The sequence below is a fragment of the Chelon labrosus genome (assembly GCF_963514085.1).
Source record: "Chelon labrosus genome assembly, chromosome: 24".
NCBI lineage: Eukaryota > Metazoa > Chordata > Actinopteri > Mugiliformes > Mugilidae > Chelon > Chelon labrosus.
In genome coordinates this window covers 8,061,079-8,076,056 of record NC_140357.1, presented here as the reverse complement: position 1 = coordinate 8,076,056, position 14,978 = coordinate 8,061,079, and the positions used below count along the sequence as shown (strand labels likewise).

General features: G+C 44.3%; 1 protein-coding gene across 3 annotated transcripts in view; it reads right to left on the bottom strand.

Annotated features, from left to right (window-relative positions):
• Nucleotides 1-39: 39 nt before the first annotated feature.
• Nucleotides 40-14,978, bottom strand: part of mgat5 (alpha-1,6-mannosylglycoprotein 6-beta-N-acetylglucosaminyltransferase) — a 70,274-nt gene continuing 55,335 nt past the window's right edge. For all 3 annotated transcript variants that reach the window (XM_084574331.1, XM_084574333.1, XM_084574332.1), the window contains 6 exons: nucleotides 13,283-13,432; nucleotides 4,932-5,078; nucleotides 4,708-4,824; nucleotides 3,869-3,943; nucleotides 3,304-3,461; nucleotides 40-3,074 (listed from right to left, as the gene is read on the bottom strand). In XM_084574331.1, the coding sequence (XP_084430457.1) occupies nucleotides 2,876-3,074; nucleotides 3,304-3,461; nucleotides 3,869-3,943; nucleotides 4,708-4,824; nucleotides 4,932-5,078; nucleotides 13,283-13,432 (846 nt within the window). In that variant the 3' untranslated portion in view covers nucleotides 40-2,875. The remainder of the gene's footprint in view (nucleotides 3,075-3,303; nucleotides 3,462-3,868; nucleotides 3,944-4,707; nucleotides 4,825-4,931; nucleotides 5,079-13,282; nucleotides 13,433-14,978) is intronic.

Sequence of the window (14,978 nt, the reverse complement as noted above, 5' to 3'; positions counted from 1 at the left end):
TGCTGTGATGTAAAACAAATGTAAAATCCAGAGTCTGAGCCGTTTGTCACAGAAAAAAGGTTTATTTAAAAATAAAGTTGTCTCCCTCTTACTCGTCAAGGACCGTGAAAACAAAAGGAAGTGTGTGTTTGTTGTTTTGTTTTTTTAATTCATCTCTTTTCGCTGCTTCGGGTATTTTCAAGACACTGGATGTCGACTGACAGTAAATAAAAAAAACAAATACACGTTTATGTGACTGTAAGAAGAAGAAGATTTCTTTTAACAACAGAGACATTCGATGCTGGGGTCAACAAAGACAGGTACGGTGATTTGTTGTGCACGTGTTGAGGCGAGCCTGACTGACTGAAAGAAAATAAGGCTTTTGATGAAACTGAACAGGTCTGACCGACTGCTCACTTAACAGCAGGAAGTAAATGATCTGTGAGCGAGGAGGGGGAAACTAACTGCTGGTGTTTCTATTGGTTCAGATTCCTAGTTTGGCCCAAATATTCCCAAAATGTGACAAGTTATTTATACGTAAAGTCTCAAAGATATGTTTCAGCGCATCTGGCGACACCTACTGGGATAATTGTGAACTGCAGGTGTGTTCAGACATCCAGCCAGGTAACAGCTGGCTGATGGAACATCTGTCTTTGAGTTTCTAAGACATTTACTCGAGTGAAAATATTCCAGATTGCCGCTTTCACACGACTCAATCAAAAACACAGATGAACCTGTTTCCTGGGATTTACTGGGACGTTAAGAATTAAGATTAATGGGTCTGAAGAAGCAAGATGCAAACAGATTGCCGTGAGGAGTAATCAGTTTTAATCCACATGTGCCGCGATAATCCGATTACTCTCAAACATTTAAAATCCACCAAACACTTTTGACTGTCCTTTCTTTGCAGCTGTGACGTCCTCAGATCGCGGCCGGTTAACAAATCCCGATTTCTGAACTGATTCGACTCACAGATTTAAATATATAATTATAAATAATAATGATTCCCACTTAGCTGAGGAGTAAAATCAGATTTTTGGGCCGTTTCAGCGATTAAAAACATGTTGGAAGTGGTTAAAAGTCACCCAGCTGACTGAAGCAGAACCAAACTTGAAAAGGCACATCATGTTGGTTAAAAACTCTTAACTTGGCAGCGGATTAAAAAGGAACAACGTAAAAAAAAAAACAGTCTGAGCTGACACTGTCCACCTTGAAGAGACAGTAATGAGACAGAGAGAGAGACTTTTTTAGCTGCAGGACGGATGAGATTCATCTAATTTAAAAAATAAAAAATAAAAGCAAAAGACACGTGTGACATTTTTACCGCTTCGCTCTCGCACCAGTGGTGAAAAACCGGACAGAGGCAGATTAAATCCTCCTCTTCACACTTTTAGATAAACAAGCTTTTGTTGTCTTTAAATTACCCTCCATAAATAAAACTCTATAAAAAAAAGGGGGGGGGAGGAAATGAAAAGACGCCCCTCGTATAAATAAAAAAAAAAAAAAAAAAGATTTCCAGCAAATCACAGCGATAAAGATCTGTATACAAAATAAATACAAAAGGAAAAAAACCCCATATGAACAACATACAGTGTTACTAATATCTTGTTAATAAACCTCTGCAAATAGATTAACTTAGTGCATTTTTCTCTTTTTTTCCATTCACCACAAGGACGACGAATTTTATTAGTATCTTAATTTGTTGTTGTTGTTGTTTAAGATCCTAACGATTATCCAGAGGAGTGAGGAGATGCGACGCCGCAAGGAGCGCGGTCGTTGGCGGTGTTGCTGACAGCTGTTGTTTGGTAGATGGGCGACGACGCTTGTGGGTCTGATGCTTGCGTTACTATTATTTTTGTTGTTTAACTGCGTACATAAAGACACGGACAAACATCTCAGACAGGTTGAATTTTCGTCTCTAAGTCTTCCGAGCCTGGGTGTTACCGCTGCTACTGACGAGCCCCTACCATCTACGACACGAACGCCACGGCACGACAGCTTTAGCCACGGAGAAGCGACCCTCATCCTCATCCTCATCCTCTGTGATGCTGAAAAACATCTCTACTGGCCTTTTGGCAGAACAGTTGCCTGACTTTTCATCTTTTCAAGCAAAGTGTGCGACTTAAAAACGAATGAAAATCAAGACCTTGCACGTGGAGAACGAAGAGGTCGCTCTCAATTGTCGGGAACTGATAAAACTCCCAGAATAAAAATCTGCGTTACGTGTCTGACCTCATCTCTTGCGTCCAGGAGAGAGGAAGGAGTTGGTTACAGTGTAAAACTGGGTTCTTCTTTAGCCGCCGTCTGTTCGGGCCCCTTGTGTGTACATTAATGTGTGTGTGTGTGTGTGGATGTGGGCCGGTCCAGTGCAAACCTACCTAAAAGAATAAGTTTCAGATTAGAGCAGGGGACATGATGGAGGTTGAAGTGGGGAGGAGTGGAAGGGGTGGAGGGGAGGGGGTCTCTGGCTGCCTGGAGACAAACAGTCACTGATATGTTCAGTCCACCCTGCTGTGATTTTTACAGTCTACTGCGACTCCCTTTGTTGATTCAAGTATTTCCACACCACGTCCAGGACTGAGTCAGTCTGAGGGTTTGTCTGCTTCGCTCCAGCAGCTGGAGGAAAACAATAAATATGAAGAACAAACACAGTCCTGTCAATGTTTTTCTTTTTTTTTCTCTTCTTCCTTCTTGTCCCAAGCTGCTTCCCTTTAAAGGAGTCTGGTGTGTTTGATTGACAGCTGGATGCCCTGGAGTGTGTGCCCCGTGAAGCGATGAACACTCAAGCCGCTCCAGAAATCCACACATAAACCTCCTCACGTGCCCGGTTCAGTCCTCCGTCCACGCCCCCCCCCCCCTCCGCCCCGCGGCCTCTCCGTCAGCCGGCGTGCTGGTGCTATAGGCAGTCTTTGCACAGCGCCACCTGGCCCTTCATGTAGTCGCGGCAGGGGCAGATGCGCTTCAGCGACTGGTGGGCGCCGGCGCAGCTGAACAGCAGCAGGTCGGACTGGAAGATGCAGTGGTGGCGGGTGTCGCTGTAGGCCGGGACCAAGGTGTCGGCGCTCGACTCCACCGTCTGACAGTCCACGCCGAACCTGACAGACACACGTCGTTAGTTTCTACGTTTAAAGGCGGCAGAGAAGAAGAAGAGGCTGTGTGTTCAGAAGTCATTCACTGCAGTAACACCTGGGGCCCTCTAGTGGCCACAACCTAACACTGCACTTAGAAACTCTAGCCTGTGTTGTGCTGCCACCTGATGGCCACATTTAACATAACACCTTCAAAGTGTGTCCTAACTGAATAAATGTGTCCACCGTGTCCCACCTGGCCAGGTCCTTGTCCTTGTTGAGGTGCTGGAAGAAGGAGGGCTCACAGATGAGCTGCTCCTCCTGACACACCTGCTTACAGGAGTGTCCCGGCTCGGCCAGCTTCACCTGCAGCGCGCTGAGAGGAGGCCACATGACCTGGCCGTGGCAGAAGTCCTGGCGACACAACATGACACGACAACACACATTTTACTGCACGGACATAAAACTGTTCCATCTGGATGAAACAGAAAATCATTAACAATTAAGGACCAAAGGTGGTGAGATAATAAAAGATAATTTGGTTTTACAGCCAGAGGGAGTTCTTTTAAAAATTAACATGTACAATATATTTATATTTATATATATATATATATGTGTAAGACACGCTCTATTCCATTTAAAGTTTTATTTCCAGCAAAGAAAACATAAAAAATAGATCAAAAATACCCCAGTAACTGAATTATAACTCCAAATTAAGCAATTTATATTGTAGTGAATGTTCAGCTGGTCACATGATCCACCTAAATTACAAAATAAAAGCCTTGCTGCTCACTCTCTCTGAGCTTTAAATGCTCATGTACCTGGTTCTCAATGAAGGCGTTGACTCTCTGCAGCATCCCCTCACAGGTGAACTCATAGGGCAGGTAGGGCTCAATCTGACACAGAAAGAGAGAGAGAGACTGGTGTCAGTGCAGGATTAGTGACTTTACAGTCCAACGACAGCGTCAGCGTCTGATCAGAGGCAGGTACAGACTGCTTCAGTGTCTGTACTCTCATCCTGGTGGAACATTAGCCTTGTGTCTGCTCTTTTGAGTTCTCTCAGACTCAAGGAAACTTCAAACAGGGAGGACCAACAACTGCAGCCCTTGTTGCTGTGCTCAGCCGCTCGCTGCTCTCTCTCTCTCTCTCTCTCTCTCTCTCTGAGTGTCTTTGTGTGCAGGCAGGAAGATGGAGAGGGAGAGGAGAGAGAGGAGGGAGGGAGCGCGGGCCAAGCCGGAGCCTGGTAGGCTGCAGCTCGGCCACGGATCACAAAGCATATGAGGCTCCGCAGGCTTGTCCACAGAACAAAGGCATTGTTCCGACCCGCTCGGCGGAGCACAACAATACACGAGGTCCTGAACCTGGGATTTAAATATGCATGGGCTGGGACGAGGAGACGGAACACGATCCGTCTGTCTCTTCCTCCTGCTTTCACTCAACCTCCGTCTCTGGACACAGACTTCCTTTTAAGATTTGTCAGTTCAGATCCAGTTCTCAGAATTTCTACACTTCTATGTCTTTTAGTGTGAGTTTAGTCAAGCTAATATGAAGATTTGTTGCTTTTACTAATATCAAGGCTTCTGAATATCTATTTATCTACGTTTATGATGTCTTATAGACAGTTCATCTCTTGTGCTAAATGTTTCTCACGTGTGATTACCTTCTGGCTTAAGATGGAGCGGATGGCCTTCTCCACCTCGGCAGAGTTGTCGATATCCACCGTCCACACGTGGGGCTGACCTATGTACACCTCGGCGTACGGATGTTGGGAGGTCAGCTGCAGACGGGACAACATAAAGACGAGAACAGGGGTGAGAACAGTCAGCTCGTAAAAGTCGTATGTTGAGAGTTCACAGCCCTCCTCCTCCTCCTCCTCTCACCTACCTCTCTCAGAGTGGGTTTGCCCTTGAAGAAGTCGGTGTTCTTGCTGCTCTTTGGAGGGTTGAATTTGGGGTTCAGGAAGGCGCAGCCGTTGGCGATGGCCTCGAGCGGGGCGGGGCCCTCGTAGGGGAAGGAGAGACCCACAAACAGCTGCAGAGGAGACATCAAGATATCAACAACAGACTTTAATTAAAATTTACGCAGCATATCTCTGAGAAATACCGCAGAGTCCAAACGCTTCACCTCCTTTAGCCGCCACAAGATTACAAAGGAAACACGTCAACGTAATAAGAGACTGAAAACAACAGCCAGAAGCCACAAACCTGTGACATGTGACTGTTTTTAAATTAAAAAGATGGACACACAGCTACAAGTTTCAACAGCAACTGTTATAATCTTTCTGCTCATGATGAGTCTGTCTGTGTTTCCACTTCTTCAAACTGCCAGCTTGTGTTTAACACGGCAGGAAGGAAGGGAGTGGCACGTGACAACGAACAACCAAGACAGCAGAAACGTGAGGGCGGGTGGAGGGACAGGAGCGCTCCCCCCCCCCCCCGGCTGTGTGGAGGAGCTTCTGTTTTTGCTGAAACGAACCCTCCCCAAAACAAGGTGGAGGCGGCGCTGTTCTCGCCACGAGACAAGGGAGGAAACACAAAGCGGAGCGGTGTGAAGGCATCGCCCTCGTGTTTCTTCCTGTTGCCGTTCCCGCCGCGGAACAGTGGAAGTCTGGCAAAGAAGGGGCAGCCTGGATAAGATGCAGCTGAGGAGAATCTGAACGGCAAACATGTGTGAAATGAATCATTTAAAGGAACATTTTACAGCAGCCACTAAAACACAAATTAAGTGCCATCAGGTTTATTTTAGGCAATGACTTAGTCCAATTACACCATAAAAGTGATGTGCCTCCTACCACATTACTACTCAGTCTGGTGTATTATGACTTAAATACGTTTTAGAGACGAGCTGATTTTAGTTTGAAATGTTCCTGTACGTGCTGAGAACTTGGGTGGGGTGGGGTGGGGGACTCTAATAACAACCCCTCTTGAGGGGAAGAGCAAATATTTGCGAGGCAGTTGCAGCATACCACAACCAGAAGAGGCTTGAGGGAGGGAGGTGGAGCGGCGAGCAGATCATTTAGTGGAGGGCAACAAAGGCTGGTCTGTGTGCGTTTCTATTGGCCAGTGTGTGAATCTCTCCTTAACAGTACCAACAAGTATGAATGAGGACACATGATTCATCCGAGCTGTGAATTATACATCTCTTATCTTGAGTCAACTAAAACGTCCCTGTGTTTTTCAGCCGTGCTCGCAACAGATTTCTGCCAACAGGTGGCACACAAAGCACACGCCTTCTCCTTCGCCGTCGTCTTCTTCCTCCTCCTCCTCCTCCTGTGTGTGCGCGAGCATGCTGAGAAACAGTCCGCCACTATTTATAGGGAGCAAGGAGGGGAGGGGATGGAGAGGAGACGGAAAGGAGAGCCGCTGTGGTCGAGAGGAAAAGGAGTGGATGCAAACTCATGAAGGACTAAAAGGCAGAAGATGACTGATTAGCAGTAGATGTTCATGTGCACGGCACGAGGGCAGCACATCAAGAACAATCAACATTTCTATTGATCCTTTACACTTACCTGCCACTTCATTGGGTACACCAGTAAAGCTAATCGTCCAATCTCTTGGCAGAAACTCATTGCATTTAGGCATGAAATCTGAACCAAGCATCAGAAAGAGGAATATAGGACTAAGATTTAGTCTCGCTACACCTACAGTACATTGTGCAACGGGAATTAATTCTACAAAGGGCTTAAAGAGCATTTTATACCCAGCCGACTCTTATGAACAGGTGTACGTCCATCTGGTGCAAGAGGATGGTCTGGAAAAGGAATAAAACTATCGGTGTGCTGTGGTTCTCTGGATGAAAATGACGCTACAGCGGCACAGGTTCACCTAAGTTTAACTACGGATGATTGGAATATTCATCTATTGTTAATCTGAGCTTTCTCTTCACCAGAAGAACGCCAGTGCCATAATTTAGGGCCTGTTTTACATTAAACAAAGCACCCTGAACAGCTTAGCTTTAAGAAAATATAATCTGGCCTATAGTATTTCCTGTCTGCCACTGTTGGAAACACCGTGCTGGTCTTATAGATGACCAGCTGCATTATTTGGTCCATACAGTAAAGCAAAACAGTATCATTAGTTAAAGTAAAAAAAAATGAGGCCAACAACAATGGTTACTTCAATTTGTAGTTTTTCAATGACACATGAGTAATTCCTGTATCCCAGTTATGGTTTAACTGGTCGTGCTTTTTCTAACAGTCCAGAGCAGGGGAGGGGCAATTATTTTTCCCAAGGGGCCACATGAGAAACAGTAAATATCTCGGAGGGCCGTGCCAACAGGCTGAACTCAATTCTGCGCCCGCAGCAGTGGTATGTTTTACTTTGTGCTGGTGTTTTTAGTAAAGGGATGATCAAGAAAGCGATGAATCATACTTAAAAGTTTGAAATGCTTTATTTACAATGAACACATTCTCTTATGAAGTGCAGTTAATCAAATCTTAAATGAAATCTGCACCAATGAACTTTTAAAATATAAACAAAATTTATTTATTTATTTCACTGTTAATCTATTAGTATGATTTGTGTTTTTAAATGGTCATATATAATATTTATATTGGCTATCAGAACTGACCCGCGGGTGTTTTGCGTGCGTCAGGTAGGTACGTCAATCAGCTCCTCCTCCAAACTTTATTGACAAACTTGTCAAGAGTCTCACTGTTGCCTTGGCAACCGCTCAGCGTATCGGTACGGCAACGCGGCGCTCGGAAGTTCATACGGTTGACCGATAACACTAAAATATGTTAACGGAGATTCTGACACAAAGACGTAGTGACGATGTACCAGTTAGCAGCGTCACTACGTCTTTGTAACCAGTTAGCAGACAACGGGCTAAATCTGTTAGCCTACTGTTCCACGGTAGCACACACGGCTAACAGAAAGCTTACTATAAATGGCAACACCTGTGTTCAGCTGCACCAACACATGCAGCTGAACACAGGTCTGTTAGCATACATGCTAGCATACAGACACACTGAAAGTGACCGTTAGCCAAATAACAGCAGCATGTTTAACACGGCATTAGCATGCTAACATAGGACACCACGCAAATAAATAAATAAATAAATAACTAAAAAGTTCTGTCCGGATGATCTGTCGAGAACAAATGAGAAACAAAAAAGCTGAGTGCTTAATCCTACAAAATAAAATTCACTGTTTTCTTGCGGTTTATTTGGGATTTTATTTTGAAAATGGAATTTTCCTGTAAGGAATGTGACGTCACGGGTTCCTTTGATGTCACATGTTCCTTTGATGTCGTGGCACGTGACGTCACATTCCTTTGAACTGTGTGACATCAAAGCCACACAGAAATCTATTTAGCTTGAATAGGAGGAGCCACACACAGAATCGGTTTACACAGCCAGGATACGGTTAGTTGATCACTCACTTCGGTTTACACAGCCAGGATACGGTTAGTTTAGTTTACAGTTAGTTGATTACTCACTATCTCGATTGACAGACGACTCGATCAAGCGATTGAAAACATTTTCACAACACCCAAACAAATAGAAATAGAAATGGCAACAGGAAACAACAACGTTCTGACATCTAAGGTGAAGGCCTATATTGACAGCTGGGAGACAAGTATTCTGAAAGACATCCAGATTAATATGATGGATTGCTTTCATAGCAATCCACAGCAAAGAGCAGTACTCAGAAACAATATTAATGTACTGAAAGGCGTCCTTGATTACATCCACAGAGGTGAACCAAGAAGCGACTTGAGGTCCGAAATCAATTCCCTAAAACTGCAGCTAAAGGACAGTAAGGACGAATATGCAAAGGCTATTAAATCTGCTCGTTTACACACGAAAATATCCAACGACTTCAAACTGCAACTGCGTCAAAGTCAGGAAAAGTATGAGCAAGAGACCAATCAACTGAAGTCTGAGTTGAGGGAGGCCCAGGTAAATGGCGCCTCTAAACTGAGTGTGGAGCGTATAATAAACGTGGACCTCAATGACAAGCTGGAAGAAGCAAATAAGGAGCTGCAACGGCTCTCCAGGCAAGGAGTTCCCGAGCTCACAGAAGCCCGGCAGGAAATGATGGAAACCAGAGAGGAGCAGCAACCTGAAGCAGAAAAGCCAGAAGAGAATGTTGCAATAGAAAGTGCAGATATCTGTGACCAACCGCAGGATGCACAGACCCAGGAAACTGAAACGGCAAACGTGGATGAAGTCAGTAGTACAGAGAGTTTACACAGCTGCATTTCCAACATAATGATAGATATCTGTGACCAACCGCAGGATGCACAGACCCAGGAAACTGAAACGGCAAACGTGGATGTAGTCAGTAGTGCAGAGAGTGGACAGAGCTGCATTTACACCGTAATTATAGATACCTGTGACCAACCGCAGGATGGACAGACCCTGTTCACTGACATGAACAAGGATGTAGTCCATACTGCAGAGAGTGGACAGAGCTGCTCTCAGACCCCAGGACCATCTAATGCAGGACCAGAAGAAAGTGGGCAGAACCAAGGACTAGACACAGAAACCGAATATGACAAAAAACAAGAGGTTCCTCTGGTTGACACATACGACGACACTGAAGAAGAGGAGCCTGAAAGTGAAGTGGAGGAAGAGGTGCTTTCCGTTAAGATAGGTCAAATGAGGGAGATCGTAACTAACACAATGATAGAAGTTTATGATACTCTAAACGGTAATTTGATGGAGCAGGAACGGCAGATTTCCCGACTTCAGGATGATTTGTTACTAGCTGAGGACGAGCTGCAGGAACTCAGACGGAAGCAGGACGAGGAGGAGGTGGCGGCCAACATGAGAAGCAATCAGGAAAACAGGCGGCGTGGCTTTTGCTACTGGGTTCGGAAATGTTTCTGTTGTATATAGAAGATTTGGTGGATTGTTGTTCTTTTGGAACAACCAGCCATTTTTGAAGAGGATTTTTTTATTTGTGTCCTCAGAGAGCTTGAGCTGGTCCAAATTTCTTAAAAAAGTTATATTAATTGACTGTTGGGTGGCACAGTGGCATGGTGGTTAGCACCGATGCCTCACAGCAAGGTTCTGGGTTTGAATCCATCGGCCACCTGGAGCCTTTCTGTGTGGAGTTTGCATGTTCTCCCTGTGTCTGCGTGGGTTCTCTCCGGGTACTCCGGCTCCCTTCCACTTGAAGACATGCTGGTTAAGTTAATTTGTTATTCTAAATTGACCGTAGGTGTGAATGTGAATGGTTGTATCTCTGTGTTCTGTCTGTACCCGGCCGGCCTTAGGCAGATGGGTCCCTCCATATGAGCTGGGTTCTGCTCAAGGTTTCTTCCTGTTAAAAGGGAGTTCTTCCTTGCCACCGTCGCCTTCGGGCTTGCTCTGGGGGTTTCAGGCCGGGTTTTGTATTGTTATTGACGCTGTGTCTGCGTGGGTTTTCCCCAGGTACTCCGGTTTTCTCCCACCGTCCAAAGACAAGCTCATTAGGTTAATTGGTGATTCAAAATTGGCTGTAGGTGTGAATGTGCGTGTGAATGGCTGTATCTCTGTGTAAGCCCTGCGATGTACTGGCGACCAACTCATAGGTTGGTACATTGCCTTTCCGGTTGATAGTTTAGGTTTGTGAATTTGCTTCGGTGTTTTGCGTCTTGTTAATTTGTTTTCGGAAATGTAAATTTGTTTACATTTGTTATGTTGGTTTGCACCTCTCGGCCACTGTATAAACGTTGCTGCATGGACCCCTAAAAACATCAAAATAAAACATAAAAAAAAGAAAAATCAAATCATATCTTGTGTGATTCAATACGTCAATATGCTGCACAACAAAGCAAAGACCAGTGAAACTAAATATGAATGTATTGCTATGTGTTATTTATTTAAAAAATGAAATACATCTTGTATATTACATGTATATATTCCAGCATAAGCTACCAATCTGTATCAGCAGGCTGGGGCTTTATGCTAAAAAAGTGCATCTAACAGCTATAATAATCAAGTGTTGTGTTTTCTAGATTTTGCAGGATTCATTTGTAATAAAAGAAAATAAAAAACATATCCGATTATAAATGAAATGTTCTGTCATTCCTTTTACTATGACTATTTTCCTATCATATCTTTCCATCATTTTATTTCCCTAGCGTCATCTCCTACAACAATAGTGTTTTAGTGCTCAGCGACACCCGTGGCCCGCAAACATTTGCATCCAGCCAGCCGTCTCTCCGATAAATCTTTTCGAGTACAAAAAGCAGAGCCGGAAGTTTTATCAAGAGCAAAACCACACAGAGGTGTCGGTTGTTCCGCAATTCCCATGAGCTCCATTATATTAGTTTGCAGAGCACAAATAGAAGAAGATTATATACAAAGCGGAGAATCTTTACCTTTCAACTCCCATGCAAATTAAAGTTCATGAGGCATTTACGAGTTGTCACGACAAGACAAAACTGGTCTTGTAACTTGTCTTACCTTCAAAATGGCTAATACATAATGCAGCAGGTGTGTGGAGGAGTGGGGAAGAAGCAAGACACGTGAGCAGTAGACAGCACGACGCAATTAAACAAGAAAACGTAAGACAGCCATTTGAGAAGCCACGTCAGAGAATTTAACTCTGTCATCCTGAAACATGACGAAGTAAAGCTCTGTCACACAGCGGTTTGATCATCAAAACTATTCCCCCGATACGGCACGGCATGTCACAGTTTATTTTAGGGATATTTTTTATTTTTCTAGGAGAGAAATCAAACGTCACCAGCAACTCACTCCTCAGAGTATTTTTAAGGTGCGCTCCCTCGATTGATAAAACCCCACGAGGCCAATTAGCTCAGAGCAGTCTGTTTGCAGGTAACAGTATATGAGTGCCTACAATGGATCTGGTTTTGCTTTGCATATAACAAAACAGTAAAAATGTTTGGGGTTTGTGGGATTTAACTGGTCATCCTTCTTTAACTGGCATTTTTTGAGCAGAAATGCATGTAATGAGACGGTATAGAGGTTTATAGTATAGCCTGATGTGAAGTAATCTTTTAGACTATGCTACTAAACCACTACATCCCTAAAAAATGGACCTGCTCCACTACAGAATGCAAAATGGCTTTTCTCTAACATCTCTGGGTCCTTGGCTTCCAGTGCTCAGTGCAAAGCTATAACTGTTTCATGGCTAAACCAATGTCGAATGCAAAAGCGATTTAAAACTCAATCCATCCTTTTTTCTATAACCGTCTGAGTCAAGCCGTACGGCTCATTTTTGCTTGCCTGACGTCTCTCTCCTCTCCTGTCAGACAAGGTAGGGTAGAGCGGCCGGTGGAGAAAGTGTCTCTTTTCAGAGGCTAAAGAAATCGAAGCTTTCCCTTCAACTTGTTCTTCTGAAAAGGATGAAGACGAAAGCCAGAGTTTGTCTTTTAATGCCAGAATTGATGACAGTTTCCACCTTCAGTCGACAAGTGTTTGAAGACGACGTCATTTTAATTCCACTTCCCTATAAAAATGGACAGCTCCATTGAGTATTAGCGGAAACCGTCTTTGCTAAGTTGGCCGCTGGACTGTTCAAAACGCCTCCCCAACATTAGCGACTGTTCATGACGGGACTGACCCATCCCCTTGCCATATTGTATTTCTGCAACAAGTTCTGGACCATAACAGAGTTAAGACTCATATTCCCAGATCTTTATGAGAATGGGATAACCCCAGTTCACCGTGAGCAGACATTAGCATTAGCTGAACACATGAGTTAGAGCTCATCCTAAAGCCTTTTCCTTTCAGATGCTGAAAAATCACATTTGAGAGCTGTCTGATCTTACAGAGCTATTTTCCTTCTTATCCTACTTATAATTATAACATTCAGTGGCACGTGATCGTTCACCACCGCTCGCTCCACACAACACAATGCAGTCTTGCTGCAGTCTCTGTGGCTGCGTCCTTGTCTTTGTGAATGAGAGCGAGTGGTCTGAGTAGTGCAGGGAAGGGACAAGTCATGACGTGAATGGAGAAGCGCTTCTGTGCACAGCCACTGGGCTCAAAGCTCTTTCACAAGACTCCAGAGATTCTCCCAAACCAAACATCCAATATGGAAAAAGATTGGGGAAAATTTAAGAGTCTTCTCTGTTAATATTATTAGAAAGTGCAGAAGAGTTATTATTCACATAAAACGGATAAGAGCAGAGATAAAGTCTGTGCTCAATTTCTGGGTCATTTACAAAACATTTTTAAAAGCTGAGGTTGAGCGTGGGAGTCAGTTTGTGGCTTTCACAGCTGCCGTCCAATAAAAACCATCACACACAAACAATTTACAGTCATTCCCTCTTACCTTAGTTTCTCGTAGAAGGAACTGCAGGTCCCGGCCGCTCAGAATACCGTGGTTCTTAACGTAGCTCGGGAGGTGCACGGTGCTGGTGCCGTGCACGGTGCCGTGAACCTCCATGTAGCTGTGGATGATGTCGAGGTATTTCTTCTTGTCCTGGAACAAACGGGGAGACAAAAACACACGTTTAGTTCTTCCACATTATTAAAGGTCAACTATTTATTTCCATCAAAATGAACACCACCTACGCTTGAAACTAAAAAATTAGATTAACTAATCCTGAAAAAGTATCCAGGAATTAAACCTTTTGAATAAGAGAGCGGATTAGTGTCATTACTTTGTTATGCGGCCTCGTGAACTTTTGTTCAAACTACCTGGCTGGCCATCTGGTCAGAATGGCAGGCAGAGCTAAAAATAGCACATGCTCTGTGAGGAGCATCAGTGTGCACAATAGTCCATTGTGATAAGATTCAACCTGATCTGCGGTGTCCCTGATCAAAAAGCTATTCAAAGCATGCCAGCAAAAGTCATGTCCAGTCTGCTTTCAATGCACAGGAATGCTGCTATGCTGCGGTCAAATGTGAAAGAACGAAAGGAGGATAAATAAAGCTATGTAACATACGACACAAGTATAGAGCTCCCCAAATACATATCGAAGGGACTTTGGAGCCTCACAATAACCGCACCATGCTGACAGCGGGCACAGAGCCTTGGATGAAGGCAGATGGAGCGACAGCGGAGCGGCAAGAGGACCGAGCTCCGTCGATAAACTAGCATTGCTGCTACGTCCTGCTTGTCTCACTCATTTGGAATTGGAAATATACAAAAGGGTTACCTAGGCAACTGTAATCTGGAACATGCACTAGCAACCAACTGTGACAAAACAACAGACGATGAGACGCTGCCCTTCGCCCCGGGCAGACTGTCTAACACGTAGCGATTTCAATTCGCATTATCCAACACGTTTAGAGCTTCTGCTGCTTGTTCCCCAACTTCTCTAAATACACCAACTTTATGTGAGTGTAATATTGAATCCCTCCTGCAGCAGCCTTTTAACATCGCGTTTGTTGTACTGATTGAAGTTAATTCCGCTGTGCTTCCGAGTCATTACTTTATCTGATAAGAATAATGTTCACGTCAAGCCTGCTGTCTACAGTGTAACAGGTGGGATCCGTTTTAATCGGACCCGCTTTGATTTTAAACCCCGTGATTAAAACGGGTTGTCATTTAAAGCGTTTATAAATACACAGAAACAGAATTCACAATTTAATATTCCCCTTTCCTCTGCCTAAGACAGCACTTTCATCTTCAAGGGCACCTTTTAGATAATTGCAGTGTCTCCACATTCTTTCATGTGTCTGGCGACCACGCACGATTACCAATGACCCGAAAGACACTTTAAACTCCTAAAACTGACTCAAGGGTATGTGTTAAATGGAAGGTGCCTCACCTTTTTAAAAGTGTTTATACATTTAAAAGAGTAGGTCAACAGCTTCCTGGGCTCCTGAGTAAGACTGTGGCTCAGGTGGTGGAGTGGGTCGTCCACTAATCGCGCCGCAGCTCCGTGGCCATCGGTTCATGAGTGAATTAAAAAGCGCTGCAAAGCCCTTCGAGTACCACTAAGGTGGAAAAGCGCTACACAAGTGCAGACCATCTATTATTGTGTACTTTGTTTTTTGGTTTCCTGCCAATCACAGAGGCC